This window comes from Penicillium subrubescens (assembly GCF_028828155.1).
Source record: "Penicillium subrubescens strain IBT 31985 chromosome Unknown utg000010l_segment0_segment0, whole genome shotgun sequence".
Classification (NCBI taxonomy): domain Eukaryota; kingdom Fungi; phylum Ascomycota; class Eurotiomycetes; order Eurotiales; family Aspergillaceae; genus Penicillium; species Penicillium subrubescens.
Window position 1 is genome coordinate 1,828,357 of NW_026643160.1, and position 15,598 is coordinate 1,843,954.

Genomic DNA, 15,598 nt, shown 5'->3' on the forward strand with positions numbered 1-15,598 from the left:
CCATAATCTGCTCTAAAAACTTTTATGTTTTCTCTTCTTTTCTTCTGCGTGGGGGAGGAATAATTGCGAGGTATACGGATTACCCGCTGTCGTTCGTCCCAGCCTTTTTCTTTTCTCTGATTCGGCAGCTTTTTTTTTTTTCTTTCTCGCGGTATTGGTATTATCTCGGGTCGCCTTGAACAGGAGTGAGTGAGTGACTGGAACTACCATTGCGAAGAACTGGTTGAAGAAAGGGAGAGAATCCTGCGCGACTGCTCCTACATTATAGAGCAAAACATTCAATAGCAAAGGGAGGAACCGGAGAACAGAAGTATGTACGGAGTACAGAGTACGAAGTGCAGAAGTGCGGGCTAAGATCACCGATGATCTGTGATTACCCTCCACCGCCCCATGCTTTTCCCATCCCTGCCTCCACCAGCTAATCCCTTTTCCTTTAGATCCTTTCTTCTTCTTCTCCCTCTCCAAGGATTTGTGATTCACTATACTTGAACCTCTGAGTCTCACAGAATCCCTGAACGCAACCCACCTCGAACCATCTAATCGCCGTTCCTATCGCCCGCGTTTTACGCTCTCCCGAATCTACTACTCGAGTCCCTCGAAATCGCGCCGGTCGTGTTGGGTGGTTAATTTGTTTTTCAACGCCTTGATTGCTTGGAACATCCACTCGATCCTCAAGCGATTCACGCCTTTATTATCTTGCAATCCCTCTGCTTTGCCGCGGGGCTATACTCGACTTACGACCTCCAAGCGACGTTCTCCTGCGGGGGGTTCGATACCAACCCGCAACCCCATGTGTTCTCTCCCCATAATTCAGTGGACGGGTCTCTGATCGGGCCAGCCGTGGAATCAGCGCATGCGCTTTTACAATGGAGGTTCTCGCGCCCGTGGCCTGTCATACCTGCGTGGATAAGATCGCCGAGGAAATCGCCTATCGCCCCGCGCGCTGGGAACATGCCGTGGAAAAGTTGATTGACGATGTCTGGGCGGTTCTCGTTCAAGGCCGGACGGGCTTCGATACGACGTGCAAGGACAAACGTGCTGAGAAATTGGGTTTACTTTGCCCCGCGCTCCCGTGGTACATCGAACCTCCGCCTTCCTACGACGATGCCGTGAACGATTTGCCTCCGGAATACCCTGCACTACCTCCGCTCGCGGAGCGCAAGACTGCGCTATCGCCTGCTGCGCCGCCGACACCTGCTACGAAGTCGCGAAGTCAGTCCCGCTCGCTGTTTAAAGATCAGTCTTTAGATGTCTATGTTGATTTTGAGAGCACGGTCGGGGTTCGCGAGCACAAGAAGAAAAAGGGTGGTGGAGCCGGTGCGGCGAAGAAACCCACTGCACCCCCACCTCCGGCTGATACTGGAGGCAGTTCGAACGACGCTCCAGATGATCAGGCGAGCGGTGACGCAAACAGCGGTGGTGATGCAGGCGGAGGAGACGGAGGCGGGGATGATAGTGGAAATGGAGGAGGTGGTGGTGGTGATGGCGGCGGTGATGACTGGAATACTTGGGGAACCGTCGCCAGCACCAAGAAAAAGACAAAGAAGCAGGAGGAGGAGGAAGAGGAAGAGCGAAAAGCTGCCGAGGCGTCTGCGGCTGCTAAAAACACTCTCAGCTGGGCTGATGATGCAGAAGATGGCGGCGGCGACGACTGGGATGGTTTTACCACAGCAGGAAAGAAGAAGAAAGGCAAGGTAAGTACATATATATCCGGAAATTCTACAAAGTTTCTTATACTTATTCTACCTTGCAGGATGAGGCACCTCCAGGAGCGTTTCAGGATATAAGCCTGGATAGCGGAGCTCCCCAGCTAGATCTCAATTTCGAAACTGGTCCCAAAACCGGAGGAACTGGCTTCAGTTTCGGTGGATGGGGCAAAGACTGGAGCACTGGAGGTGCTCCAGCTGCCAGCAAATGGGGCCTCGGAGCCATCGGAGAATCACCCCCGAAAGAGGAACCCAAAGACAACAACCCCTGGGGAGCCGCTAAGAAAAAATCGACCAAGACCACCGCAGGCGGATTCGACTTTGGCGATTTGGGATCCCCTCCAGCCGAGGAGACTAAAGCAGATGACGATTGGAGCACTTGGGGTGTCGCAACGAAGGATAAGAAGAAGAAAAGCTTGCTTAATCCTGAACCTGCCGCCGAACCCGACCCTGAAGCACAACCTGAACCTGCGCCTGCGCCTGTTGAATTAGAGCCGTTACCTGAATTGGATCTCGAGCCCGAGCCCGAGGTCCCTGGGTCTATCCTTACCGAAGCCTGGTACATCGGTCTTTCCAAGAAGGAACAGCGCAAGGCTAAAAAGGACTGGGAGAAGAAGGTGAAAGACGCAGAAGACGAGCTTGCCAAGGTCCGCGAGTCCAACGCAGCCAAACAAACCGCCTACGACGAGGCAGTGAAAGCCAGAGAAGAGGCCGAAGCTCCACCTGCCCCAGATCCGCCTGCTCCAAAACCCGAACCCGAAGCTGATAATGACTGGGGATGGGCTGTTCCTTCGAAGAAGGACAAGAAGAAGAAAAGATCGATCTGCTGGCAGACCCCGAGCCTGTACCTGCACCTGCACCTGACCCTCCACCAGAGGATGACTGGGCAGGTAGTTGGGGTACTGCTGGTAAGAAAGATAAGAAATCCCAGAAAGAACCCGAACTAGTCATTGAAGAACCGGCACCGGAACCTCCTAAAGCTAAGGAGCCCGAAGAGACCTGGGGTGCCTGGGGTGTGGCTACTAAGGACAAGAAGAAGAAAAAGGGCAAAGAGCCCGAGCCCATACCCGAACCTGAACCTGAACCCGAACCAGTTCCTGAACCTGAACCCGAGCCCGAACCTGAGCCCGAACCTGAACCTGCCCCCGTGCATGACGATCCTCTATATGACAACTGGCATAACCTCTCGTCCAAAGACCGGAAGAAGCGCGAGAAGAAATTAGTCCAGAAGGGCCGCCTCCCTATCCCTGGAAAGGATTTCGAACTTCCTTCTAACAAGCCAGCCGAGCCCGAACCTGAACCCGAACCCCCAGCTCCTGAACCTGAACCCGAACCTGAACCTGAGCCCGAGCCTATTCCTGAGCCCGAGCCCGAGCCAGAACCTCCAAAGCCAGAAGATGACGCCTGGGGAGGTGTCTGGGGCACGACTAAGGATAAGAAGAAAAAGAAGAAGGGCATTGAAGAACCACCTCCACCTGCGCCCACTCCTCCAGCACAAGGCCTTACTCCGGAGCCCGAGATCCTCGATAACGCTGATGATATCTGGGCTGACCTGGGTGCCAAGTCTAAGAGTACTAAGAAGACAAAGGCAATCGAATCGATCAAGGAAGAAAAGCCAGCCGCAAAGGGATTCTGGGCATCGTTAACCGGAGGTTCTGCTGCCAAAACGAAGTCAACAAAGGAGAAATCCAAATCGAAGGAAGAACCGCTCGCAGAAGAGGAAGATCTTCTCATCGACGTTGGAGATGATCCTCCAAATGAACCCGAACCTCAGCCAGAACCCGAGCCCGAGCCTGAAATTGTACCAGAGCCAGTCAAAGAGGAACCTCCCCCCGAGAAGTCATCGAAGAAGTCTACGGCCAAACTATCTGTCGCTGAGCGTATCAAGGCACTCGAGCAGAACAAGAAGGAAAAGCTTAAAGAGGCCAAAGCAAGCTCTAAGTCAAAGACCAAAGAACCCGAGCCCGAGCCCGAACCTCAACCTGAACCTGAAGTTGAGCCTATACCTGAACCAGAACCCGAACCTGAGCCCCAGCCTGAGCCCGAACCGGAACCTGCCCCCGTTCACGATGATCCTCTCTACGACGGCTGGCATACTCTATCATCTAAGGACCGGAAGAGGCGAGAGAAGAAGCTGATTCAGAAGGGACTTCCCATTCCTGGCAAGGATTTCGAGCTACCATCTGATAAACCGCCCGAACCCGAACTTGAACCCCAGCCTGAGCCCGAACCTGAGGCGGGAAAGCATATCTCTAGAGATTCCGTTCCCGGGAGTTTCCCTGACGAACCTGAGATCGAAGTCCCAGCTGAACCTGAACCTGAACCCGAGCCCATTCCCGAACCTGCCCCCGTGCACGACGATCCTCTATACGAAAACTGGCATGATCTCTCCTCTAAAGACCGGAAGAAGCGCGAGAAGAAATTGATCCAGAAGGGCCTCCCTATTCCTGGAAAAGACTTCGAACTTCCTTCTGAAAAGCCAGCCGAGCCCCAACCCGCACCTAAACCCGAAGCTGAGCCTGTACCTGAGGCTGAGCCAGAAGATGCTGGTGCGCCTCCAACACCACCACCAGACGTGGAAGAACTTCCAAAATCTTCTAAAAAGGAACGTCCTCGTGTGGATCGTGCTGCTAGCGGCACTGGTTGGGGTTTCTGGGGCGCAGCACCTCCACCGAAAAAGTCCATCAAGAAGGAGAGCAAGGAGAGCAAGGAAATTAAGGAAGTTAAGGAAACCAAAGCGGTCGAGGAAGCTGAGTCTCCCAAGAAACGGGACAAGGAAAGCAAATCTGCAGAGGAAGTTGAGTCTCCCAAGAAACGGGAGAAAGAGGAGCGAAAGGAATCAACTCGCGACCGTGAACGTGAACGTGAACGGGATCGCGACCGCTCCCCTGTAGCAGCCGTTCGTTCCAAATCTACGAAATCGCGTCCCAAAGAATCAGATGCTGAGGTTGAGAAATCTTCGTCTGACCGGGAAAAGCGGCGTGAGCGAGAACGAGAGCGAGAGCGCGAAGCGCGCTCTTCTAAGCAGCAGCGTGCGACCACCCTGTCCAACTTCGTATTTGGTCAGCCCCCGCCAAGAAGCAAGTCATCCCGCAAGCCGGAGTCCTCATCCAAAAGACCTTCCTCCAAGCCGGTATCCCGGCGTCCTTCGATTGACCCGGAAGATGAAGCTGCCATGCCGTCGCCGCCTCCAGATGAAACACTCGAGGTAACCGATAAGGCAGCCAAGTTGATGGGCATCAACGCGTCTAAATCCAAACGCGACCGCCCACGTGCTGAGCGCCGGAAGTCTAGTAAGCAACAAACACCAGGCATCAATGTATCCACCCCCGAACTATTGACTAACCGTGTATTGATGTAGCTCCCCGCGACCCATATGCGATTGATGATGATGATATGGTCTTGGTCGATATGGAAGTTGCTGATGGCCAGTCACCCAAAGAGGGCTCGAGAGGGTCAAAGCGCAAGTCCAAAAGAGAGGTACGTTGCATGCAGCTCAAACATATCGGGACCTTGCAGAGCAAACTAACCTTTCTTCTCAATATAGTCTCGCACAAAACCCGAGGAGGACGATGCCGTCATGGTCGATGCTGACCTAGCTCGCGGTGGTCCAGACCTTCTTTCAGGACCAGATGATATGGCTTTCGTCGATGCGCCTCCTCGAGAGAGACGTCTGAAACGCCCGCCGCCTAGTACACCCAAGAAGCAAGACACCGGTGGGTTCATGGGTATTTTTGGTTCACTGCGAAAACCGGCGCGTCCGGAGATGCCAGACCGTCGCAAGTCTCGCTCCTACCGTGACGAAGAGGCCAGACACATGACCGAGCCAGAGCGTGATGATCGCCGAGTGCGCCGTGACCGTGACCGTGATGATCGACGCCGGCGGTCCGTGAAACCCGATACTGATGTTGAAGGATTCACCACGGACGCCGCTGGCGCTGCCGCAGGCGGCGAAACCGAGCCCGAAGACGCCGAAGCTCGAAGGGCAGCTCGTCGGGCGAAGCGCACATCCCGACAAGCCCCATCCGAGACACGAGAAGCTGAAGTCCGTGAAGCCGAAGCTCGCGAGGCCGAAGAGCGACGCGCCAGACGTAAAGAGAAGATCCGCGAGCGCGAAGCACGCGAGCAACGAGCCCGCGAAGAAGAAGAACAACGCCGAGAAGAAGAGCGACGAGTCCGCCGCGCCGCACGCGAAGAACGCAAAGCCCGCGAGGAACAAGCCGCCCGCGAAGCCGCCGCAGCCGAAGAAGCGAAAGCCTTGGAGCGCCGCGAACGCCGCCGCCAGCGCGAAGAAGAAATGGCCGCCAAAGTCAAACGCCGCCGTTCCCGCGCTGACGACCCCCGGTCGACGGATACGGCTACGCACCAGATGACCAGCCCGACGGCCGTCGCGGCTCTCGTACTACGGATGACAAGGCCCGCCGACGGAGATCGAAGGCTATGCCTGCGGCAGAGCAGACGCGGGCGCCGTTGATGACGGGTGGCCTCAATCATGGGAATACAGGTGGGCCCAAGAAAGACAAGATCTCCACGTGGGTCTACTCACAAGCTGAAGAACCCCCTGAGCCGCCGCCCATCATGCCCACCGTCATCGACATGCCACCGGACGCAGCCACAGCCGCCGAGAACGCTCACTCGCTATCCTCGGACGAAGAAGCGCGCCGTGCCGCGAGGAGGAGGGCTCGCCAGAGAGCTAAGTATGGTGATATGCCCGATGGGGAGGTGGTTGATGATGTACGCTCGAGACGTCGTGAGTCGCGCCGCGAGGGTGTGAAGAGTAGTTCTGGGAGTGGGGATTATGAGCGTGAGAGGGGGATGCGGTCTCAGCATGGGAGTCGGCATGGTGGAGCTCCTGCGCCGCCGAGTTCGGGGGCGAAGAAGTCGAGTTGGTTTAAGAAGCTTACGAGTTTCTAAGTTACTGGGAATGGATAAATGGTGCCTGGTAATTGTTTGGTGGGTTAGTTGATTTGGTGCATTTTGACCATTTTGATTTGACGGATTCCTCCAACCTCTCAGCTGGGAGATTGTTCCTTGGTTGGTGAGTCCTTGTAAACGGTTGGAGCGTTGTCTATTGTTTGTTTTGTTTTGTTCTATGTTATTTACATTTTCTCTTTGTCTACAGGGCTCTGCACATGCATTGCTCCAGCACACCTACTCTACTCTGACGACAGATATGACTATATGACCTCCCTCACTAAATGAAATGAATCACGTTGAACCGAGACTTAATTTGATCAATTATCTATGAAAAGACCTGAAACTAAATAGCCCTCCATGTTCCTGGCTATTATCTTCCTATAAACGCTCAGCACCCTCTTCCAAACTGCGCCGCCGATTCTCAAGATAAAACCGTCCACCCTCATACAACCCAAGATACAAACTCAACGACACAGCCGTCCAAACACCCCGAATCATCCCACCCCTAAACAAACCACGAACACCCTCATCGCGTACAATCTGCTTCCCAACAGCCCAAGTACCTTTCCTCGAGTCTTTCACAGCCCGTCGCACCGACTCTGCGCCTGTATTGTCACTCGCAGACAACATAACGCGCGTCTTAATCACATCTATAGGTGTGGTAATAACCGATGCTATAGATCCAGATACAGACGCTGAAAGCCCGGTTAAACCAGCTCGCTCGATGAGCTGGTCTCTTTGGCCCGACGCATCCTTATTACCACCAGCACCAGAAGCAGAAGCAGAAGCAGAAGCACCAGCACCAGCCTTGACAGCTTTGCGCCTCCTATACCTCTCAATAACATGTGACCGGATATACTCAAACATCGGGAATTGAATACCCGTAAAAGGCAGGTTCCGTCCAAGTAACGCAAAATACCCATTCCACAATCTCCACGGATGGCCCTTAAATCGGGCAAATACCTGACGCATGGCACTTACACTAGTACCTTGTGTTTTGGCATTTGAGTCACTTTGGCTAGTGCTGACCATTTGCGCATTTTGCTTAAGTACTTCTGCGGGCGTGAGCATGAAGCATGATACAGCCTCGGCGGTTGAAGAGGCGATTCCATTGATAATCGGGCTTGGGAGGGAGTGCGTGAATGGGAGATGGAAGCCTGTCTTTGAGGATTGGGTGAAATATTCTGATTTGCCGCTAGTGGGTTTTATTCTCGTGGATGAATCGTGTAATGCGCATTTTATTGCTTCGTATGTGGTGAAGAATGCTCCCGCTATGGTTTTGTGATGGATGTTAGCTTCCAGACATCCATGACAGAGCCCGACGTGGAGTACGTCAGTCAGTGAGTGGCTAATAACTGACAAGAGGGTATTGTTGAAAATACAACGCTCCAAACACCTTGATATAATCCGCGAAAGAGAACGTCTTGTCTCACCGCGCCTGTACGTGCATCTTTGAAGATCCTCTCATAGTTCGGAGATTGGATGCGAGTTTTGAGTGTGTCTACTGGGTAGACGATGAAGTCGACGACAACTGCAGCAAATGCGCCAGCCTGGAGAAATACTTTTAGTTACTACTTTTGTACGTGATGATTTGACCAGACGAAAGCTTTTCGGGATAAATCCAATGAACTTGCTTACAGGCTTTGCCCAGCGGTAAGATATATAGCTCGGTAAGACTTACTACCCAAATATCTGAATGAGTGTTGTACATGAGTATAGTCAAGGCAATACCGGGTATATGCAAATGATAATGCAGAATGACCCTTTAGAAAGCTCTCAGTCTATACAGCTGCCCAGAATGCGATCTTATCTGCAACTGATAATCGGGATGCCATGATGAGCCCATGAGGTCATATAGTACGCACGTGATATATTCTGCCCTATCTTGATTAGGGCTAGATAAAGGAGAGGTCCAGATCAGCTTAGATGCAAGTGAAGCTACGAAGGAAACAAGCAGTAAAATAGATCTCAAAGAACTCGCATAAAGAAGAACGTATTTTCAAAGTCGTGTCTAGAAAAGTCATTGTGTTCTATGGGCGGATGGCGAGTCCATATCTCGACCACATAACGGACTCGACCTCGTCACGGATAACAAAGAAAACAAAAGAGGAAGTCGTATTAACATCCCAGAGAACATTTTCCCTCCCTACGCCGTAATAAGGTTTCATGCAATACCCAAAAGCCCTGAGGTCGGTCAGGGTTCATCTCCTCCCGTCTCACACTCACACTACCCAAATCAAGAAGTTGGTAATTTAATTAGCGGTCTCCCCGGGCAGCAGGTTGCCCTTCACAGCAAACATCTTGCCAGTCGTGGCGGAGACAAAGTTGTCGACCTGGCGAGAGAACTGCTCCACCTGGCGGGTGTTGAGCATGCTCTCCAACCGGCTGGGCTCGGTGGGGAGCTTGAACAGACGCTGCCACTCGTCCTCGGGGAGGAGGGGCTGCTTGAGCGTGGCGCGGGTGGCGTTCTCTTGGGCGCGCTTCTGCTTCCAGTTGTTGATCTTCTGCTGCTCACGGCCGAGCACACGCTGGTAGTACTGGTAGTTGTTGACCTCGGTGTTGTGGGCCTCGATGCTATCCAGCAGGAGGTCGCAGTTCTTCTCCAGGAAGGGGTCGATGCTGAGAGACAGGTTGTCAAGGTTGGGGGTGAGAGTGGTGGACTTGGAGAAGGGGCTGGCCTCGAGAGCGCTGAGCGAGGCAGGGAGTTCGGTGGGCGCCGCAGGGGTAGGGCATTGGAGCTGGTGGATGAACGAAGTGATCAGGTGGGAGTTGTGGATCTCGACAGGCAGCTCCTCGAAGATATCTTGGTGGCGGAGGTTGGACTTTTGCAGCCTGTAGAGAGAAGAGTCAGTTATAACCGGCCAGTATCTGTATATGGCGCGCTTTTTCAACGTACTCCTCGGAGTTGAACTTGTTATCCTTGAACGCCTCCATGAACTTGGCCGAAAGGCGGAAAGCACGCAGGCTCAGGCTGCCCTGAGCGCTGCGGGACACATCGTGCACCAAGGCGACTGTCCGCTCGTTCAATTCCTTCTGGTAGAAAAACTGGTTCTCGATCACGTTCATGTTGACAAAGTTGCCCATGTTGGCGCTGGTGTACCATCCGGCGTTGTTGGCATCGATGTTGACCTCACGAAGCATCCGAACCATCTCAGCCTGGTAAGCGGCGTTGGACTTGGCGCGGGGGGCAGCAGCGGCCGGGTTGGGAGCGGCGTTATCGAAGTGCGACTCGGTGGGCGTCTCAACAACGGGGAAAGGGAAAGTGTTGGTGATCTCAAGGGTGTTGTCGACATCCATACCGACGAGGGAACCGGTCGCGGTAGTCGGGAAAGTCTGGGAGCAGTGCTTGATGATTTTCATCACCACCTAAAGCGTCGGGCATGAGTATTTCTCGCTGGCGAGGGTAGGGAAGATTTTCAAGATTCGGGGAGATCGTACCAAGGCCTCGACCTTGACGGCCGCGATGGGGGCTTGTGCTCTATTGAGAGATTAGTACTAGCATAACAATATAGAGATCAGAAATCACATACTCGGCCATATTGAAAGGTGGTTGCACCGTGTGGAGGGGGTGAGGTTAGACTTGGAGATGGGGCGGATGCACGGTTTGTGTGAAAGGAGCCCGTCGAACAATTTCCTTTTAGGTTTAGCGTCGTATGAATGATGTGGTAATACTGTATGGTGATAATAGTGGCGGCGAGGGGCAGATACAATGGTTTTACCAGTCTTACATCTTTGACCATAACCCATACTGTATTATCACTCTTCTTAGTAGAAAGGGTTGGCATATACTAATTTGAGCTATACTTTCACTTAGTTAACTAGAAATAATTCTCTTAGAACAACTCTGATAGGCTTGTCTCTCCCAACTGTTCCTGGTAATAAATCGCGGAGACCGTCCCACTTCCGAGCCGCCTTATCGATATGACCCGACCCGATAGAAAGCGTCCATCGCCCAGCTTCATCATAGAACTCTCAACACAACTACACACTCCACCATGGCGACCCAGACAAGCAAAAGAACGTTGACCTACGGACGGCATAGCTCCCTACAGACCATCACCGCAACACCTCTCGAGCAACATAAAGATGGTTACTGGGTAATGTATGACCTCCAATCCGATCCCCGCACCGCAATCAACCAATCTCAGAAAACAAGACAACAGCTATTAATAATACCAATACTCCAGCTATATCCACGGTGGCGCCTGGCGTGATCCAACCATCACAGCAGAATCAATTGAACCAACCCAATCCAATCTCCAAGCCTCACCGGAGCTCCCCATCACAGGCTTGGCCTCGATCGAGTACCGACTCAGTGCACACCCAAACCACCCCCAAGACAAAGCCACAACACCCCCCGAACAATACCGCAATGCCAAACACCCCGATCACATCCGCGATGTGGAAGCAGCGCTAGCCTTCCTGCAGAATACATACAACTTCGGGCAGCGGTACATCCTTGTCGGACACAGCTGCGGCGCAACACTAGCTTTCCAGGCGGTCATGGGCGCGGTAGCAGGACATCGGGAACAATTATTCAACGGGAGTGCAGATGAGAGCGACCAAGAAACCGAGCCGGTGACTTCGTCTCCAGAACCCCTTCCGCCGCGTCTGTCTGCGCACCCAACAGCTATCGTCGGTGTCGCGGGTATCTATGACTTACGGCAGATCGTTGAAACACACCGGGATATCTCAGAGTACCGTAGGTTTGTTGAGGGGGCTTTTGGAGCGGATGAGTTGCTTTGGGATGCGGTGTCGCCGGCTCAGATGGTTGGGTCAAGGGGGGTAGAGGGTGGTTGGAAGACTGGGCGATTGGTTGTGCTGGCGCATTCAAAGGATGATGAGTTGGTGGATCAAGGTCAGCTTGAGACGATGCGGGAGGCGCTTCGTGCATGGGAGGACAGGAAGGCGCAGGTTTCGAAACAAGAGTTGACTTCGAATGATCGCCGTGTGCAAGTCCTCTCACTTACTGGAGAGCATGATGAGGCCTGGTCCAAGGGCGAGGAACTTGCCCGTGCGGTTAGGTGCGCCTTTGAGGAGCTGCGGAAGATGGGATTATCGCCTTAGTCTCAGTTACTGGGTGGCAATAATTGAGATTAAAGCATCCCTAAATCATGTACAGACCTACATGGTTGTCAGCGGCGAGTCTCTCTCAAAGCTGGCACCTTTTCCGGATATAGAATAGCATTTAGAAGCATTGAACTCTACTGAAGATACCGTCTGAGTTTAGTTCCTTTATTTCCTTTATTTCGTATCTCCACAAGGGAGCTTACACGGAAGAGTAGGGGGAATGATGTAGATACATTGTCGGGAAGAACAACTACAAGGCACGCCATATGGGCCTTGGAAACGCCATTAATCGTTAAGCATACCACGGAAGATCAAAGCACAGGAAAAAAGAATTTCCTCGTTACGCCAAAATGTTTGCTCGTGTAAGATCCAGTACCACTGTATGATGGGGCCGCTAATCAGTTGCCCAGATCCATGCGACCCGATGCCGCGTCGCCAGCGATCTTCTCAGTCTTGACGGGCTCGTTCTCCTCGCCATACTCGAAGTTCTCCTCCTCGCTGTCGCTTTCTTCGACGAACTTGTGGGCCATGCCGAATTCAGCGAGGCGGTCTTGCATGTCCTCGCGGCAGCAATCTTGCCAGCGCGCGAGAGCGGCTGCGGCGTGGACCTTGAAGCCGTAGATCCTGGGTTCATAGCGGCGCAGGCTCTTCTCAGGGTTGAGGGCAGGGTACACCTGGAATAGGATGGAGTGGAAGGACGTGCCGAAGTAAGCACCGTCGATGGAGGCGTGGCGGGAGGATTTGGGGTTGTAGATGTCTTCACATTTAGGGCAGTAGAGCTTGACAGTGCTCATGTTGGGGAGGTCATGTTGGCCCATGGGCAAGAGAGGGTGTCCGTCGCAAAGCACGCGGGGACACTTGCCAAAGTCGCATTTCTTGTATTTGTCAAGCTAGAGAGGTGTTAATTGAGGTCCTGCAGCATTCGTCGCTAGTCTCTAGAGGCGGAAGATCTTACCATCTTTGCAAGACCGCGTGTAGTAACGATGTATCGAGCATGGACTAGGCCATAGAGATGACGAGCCGATTTCTCGATTTGCTCCCGCAGGTCATCGTCGGCATCAAGGTCGAAAACGTCGGTCACCAGGTCTAGAGCATATTGGTAGTAGGCGACCTCGGTGTTCAAGCCCGTGAGGTTGAACCGGTCTGTCAGGTAATCCTCATCGATTTCGCAGAAGTATTCATTTCCCCGCGACGAGACAAACTAAACGATAAGAGATGACAGATTAGCGGTGTTCTAAAAGTCGAAATTATGATCCCATGTTTCAATTAATATGCGATTTCATAGTTTCCACTGGTACACCGGACGCCGAGAATCCATGGTCAAGCCATATATCGAAGGAACAATTGGCGACGAGGCAGTTTCACGTGTAGACCGTCCTGCGGGGGTGGCGGAAGACGCATCGCGCAATATCCAAGAAGGGGGTCAACCTACCCAGTCTCTCCAGTAGCTTGTGTAATCACTATCAGTCTCACTGTTGAAGTCCTCCATCATGTTGACCATAGGGTATGTCGGGACGCGATCCGCTCAGGCTGCTTCCTCGTTTTCGGAGGGTGGGTAGGTGGCAGCGCCGAAATTCGGGCGGATCAACCCCGGGGTGCTGGAAGCCCCGATTGCAACACGGCTGGGCAATTCAGGTGCTGAGTTTTATCTCGACAAGCAGAGATTCACGGTCGATCCTCGGTGGACGAAGGTGGGGGTGGATGAGCAGCTGATTCGAGGGGAAGGTTAAAGTGTGCCCGCCGTTCGATAAAGTGTGGGCTGGGCGGTGGGCCGTTTTCTGCAGGCATTGGGGCTGGTGGAGGTTGACCGCCTTGGGGTCGACCATACTGGAGGCTTCGCATCCTTGACTCTCCCGTGCTACTTATAAAAGGATTATTTGCAGTTTGCTTCCAGGTAACTTTGGTCGAGTTGGACTCATTGGGCTCCTAGTTACTACCATATTGACCTTTTATGGCATATTATGTCAATATATCCTGAAATGAGATCCAAAAGGGATCTCTCTACAATGCCATCTCTGTATGTATCTGAATCGCTCGAAGCTTTTACTACTCCCTCATTTATCACGAAGGTCTTCCGTAAGATTATAAATACCTAGATCCTTGTCCATCCCAGGAAGAGCATACACGGCACTCTCCTTCCCACCAAAGACCCACAAAGCAGCCACCCCTCGATAGTCCATGCCAATTTTCTCCAAGACCCTGCGACTACGCAAATCCGTCGCAGAACAGAATCCAAAAGCAGTATGGATGTCTAGCTCGACCCGTGCGTATTCAAGCAGCCCCTTGGCCGCCTCAGTCGCATACCCTTTCCCACTCTCATCAGGTAGTATCGTGTATCCAATATCCGGAGCGAGATAATGCGGGCCAGGCGGAGCTCCCTTCATCAGAGAGACACATCCGATAAGCTTCGGGGCCTGAGAGGCTTCGACGAGAGATACGAGGAACTGGCCATGTCGGTTACGAGCATAGTCTGCAAAAACGCGCCATCGGATAAAGGCCGCAGCTTTCTCGGGAGTGTCGATGCCGGTCCGACCACATGATTTGGTAAAGTCATCTGTATTCCATAATTGAACCAGGAATTCGCAGTGGGAAAGGTTGTCAGGGTCAAAAGGATGGATGCGTAGGCGTGAAGTCGAGATGGCAAACTCCGAAGGGAACGGGGAGGAGGCTGGCTCGGTGGTCATGGCTATTGTATGAGTGTGTAGGGGTGCGAACAATGCTTAGTCTACGAAACCTTGCCTCTATGGTGAGAATTACCCGAATGCTATGGTAGTTGAGGGGAAATATACCCCCATAATTCGGGAGTGGGGGCCAGAATGACCTAAATGAGAGACTGGAAAAACAGCGTTCACAGTTACCAAATACTCCGTAATATTCTTCTATATGTACTGATAAGCGTTGATAAGCAAACCGATGTTGAGCTTGATCTATGGATACTGGAAAGGCCTGGATTGTTGCTACTGTCGTTGCTAATCGTTTTTTGAATGATCTCTTTGATTCCTACTCCGTTCTCCTCTGTTCTTACTCTAGCCCTAGGTCACCTCCAGGGTAGAAAGTGATAATTTTGGTTCAAGTTATTAAAGCATACATCACGGGCACCGGGGTAGACAAAATTAAACTCATGCTTTTCGACCCTTATGGTACTTGGTACTTGATTCCTAGAGCCTTGAGTCTCAGCACATCTGTTTAAACTCCGCCTCTTGCAAAACGGGTTTGGAAACTCTAACAACTTAAGAAAAAAACGGTATAGTTTTTCGTGGTAAAATGTACTCAAATCTATGGAGTAGAGTACTCTATAACGACATCTCACATTTGATAATCGGCTTCTAACTGATTGTGTGGCAACTCAGTCAGCTGCCAGCCCCAGGTGGCGGGTGAGATACCACCTGTGAGCCTTCAATGTCCCCTAGAAAGCCAATCACTCCTAAGAGTGGAATCGCCTAAGTTTATCACCAGTCCCAGCCCCCCGGCCGTCCCCCCCCAAATCTGGATTTCCTACCGGCGCCCCGTTCCTTTGGTTTGAACCAGTGCTACACTCTTATCTCGATTATGGGTTCAGATCACCTAACTTTACATAAGGTCAGTCCGACTCCAGCAACGGAAATTTCCGACCGGGCACAACGCACACTGGGAGAAATTGTAATCATCAGATTTGTATTTATACCTCTCGTGAAGGTGAGAGTGGCAATTAACAGGGAACCTAGAATGTATAACACGCGTTGGTCAATATTTTCATTGCAATTTGTGATGGATATTTTCCGGGTCCGGCTGGACATGGGAAGAAGCTTCTTCCAAGCGTTCTGGGCAAACCTTGGCTTTTAACACTCGATTGCGGTACAAACGGCGTGGCACCAAGATCTGACCACCAGACGGTTCCCTCAAACTCTACTCCGTAATAGCGAGAG

General features: G+C 52.4%; 6 protein-coding genes across 6 annotated transcripts; 2 read left to right on the forward strand and 4 right to left on the reverse strand.

Annotated features, from left to right (window-relative positions):
* Nucleotides 1-866: 866 nt before the first annotated feature.
* On the forward strand, nt 867-6,620 carry N7473_011829 (uncharacterized protein; the record flags this gene model as incomplete). The annotated part of the gene is given in 6 exon segments (XM_057157768.1): nt 867-1,694; nt 1,754-2,614; nt 2,638-4,999; nt 5,068-5,186; nt 5,254-6,105; nt 6,123-6,620. 6 exon segments carry the CDS (start codon nt 867-869, stop codon nt 6,618-6,620), a joined length of 5,520 nt encoding a protein of 1,839 aa, XP_057003618.1.
* A 381-nt stretch (nt 6,621-7,001) lies between these two features.
* On the reverse strand, nt 7,002-7,694 carry N7473_011830 (putative mitochondrial carrier protein; the record flags this gene model as incomplete). Its single annotated transcript, XM_057157769.1, is given in 2 exon segments — nt 7,002-7,586; nt 7,605-7,694. The coding sequence occupies 2 exon segments, from the start codon at nt 7,692-7,694 to the stop codon at nt 7,002-7,004; spliced, it is 675 nt and encodes a 224-aa protein (XP_057003619.1).
* Nucleotides 7,695-8,875: 1,181 nt separating this feature from the next.
* Nucleotides 8,876-10,161, reverse strand: N7473_011831 (putative eukaryotic translation initiation factor 3 subunit EifCh; the record flags this gene model as incomplete). Its single annotated transcript, XM_057157770.1, has 4 exons — nt 8,876-9,455; nt 9,520-9,989; nt 10,062-10,101; nt 10,154-10,161. The coding sequence occupies 4 exons, from the start codon at nt 10,159-10,161 to the stop codon at nt 8,876-8,878; spliced, it is 1,098 nt and encodes a 365-aa protein (XP_057003620.1).
* A 457-nt stretch (nt 10,162-10,618) lies between these two features.
* On the forward strand, nt 10,619-11,690 carry N7473_011832 (arylformamidase; the record flags this gene model as incomplete). The annotated part of the gene is made up of 2 exons (XM_057157771.1): nt 10,619-10,725; nt 10,811-11,690. 2 exons carry the CDS (start codon nt 10,619-10,621, stop codon nt 11,688-11,690), a joined length of 987 nt encoding a protein of 328 aa, XP_057003621.1.
* Nucleotides 11,691-11,852: 162 nt separating this feature from the next.
* N7473_011833 (casein kinase II subunit beta family protein) lies at nt 11,853-13,405 on the reverse strand. The gene is made up of 3 exons (XM_057157772.1): nt 13,126-13,405; nt 12,649-12,894; nt 11,853-12,583 (listed from the first exon to the last, which is right to left on the reverse strand). The coding sequence occupies exons 1-3, from the start codon at nt 13,192-13,194 to the stop codon at nt 12,092-12,094; spliced, it is 807 nt and encodes a 268-aa protein (XP_057003622.1). The 5' UTR covers nt 13,195-13,405; the 3' UTR covers nt 11,853-12,091.
* A 342-nt stretch (nt 13,406-13,747) lies between these two features.
* N7473_011834 (GNAT family N-acetyltransferase) lies at nt 13,748-14,377 on the reverse strand (the record flags this gene model as incomplete). The annotated part of the gene is made up of 1 exon (XM_057157773.1): nt 13,748-14,377. The coding sequence occupies one exon, from the start codon at nt 14,375-14,377 to the stop codon at nt 13,748-13,750; it is 630 nt and encodes a 209-aa protein (XP_057003623.1).
* Nucleotides 14,378-15,598: the final 1,221 nt, after the last annotated feature.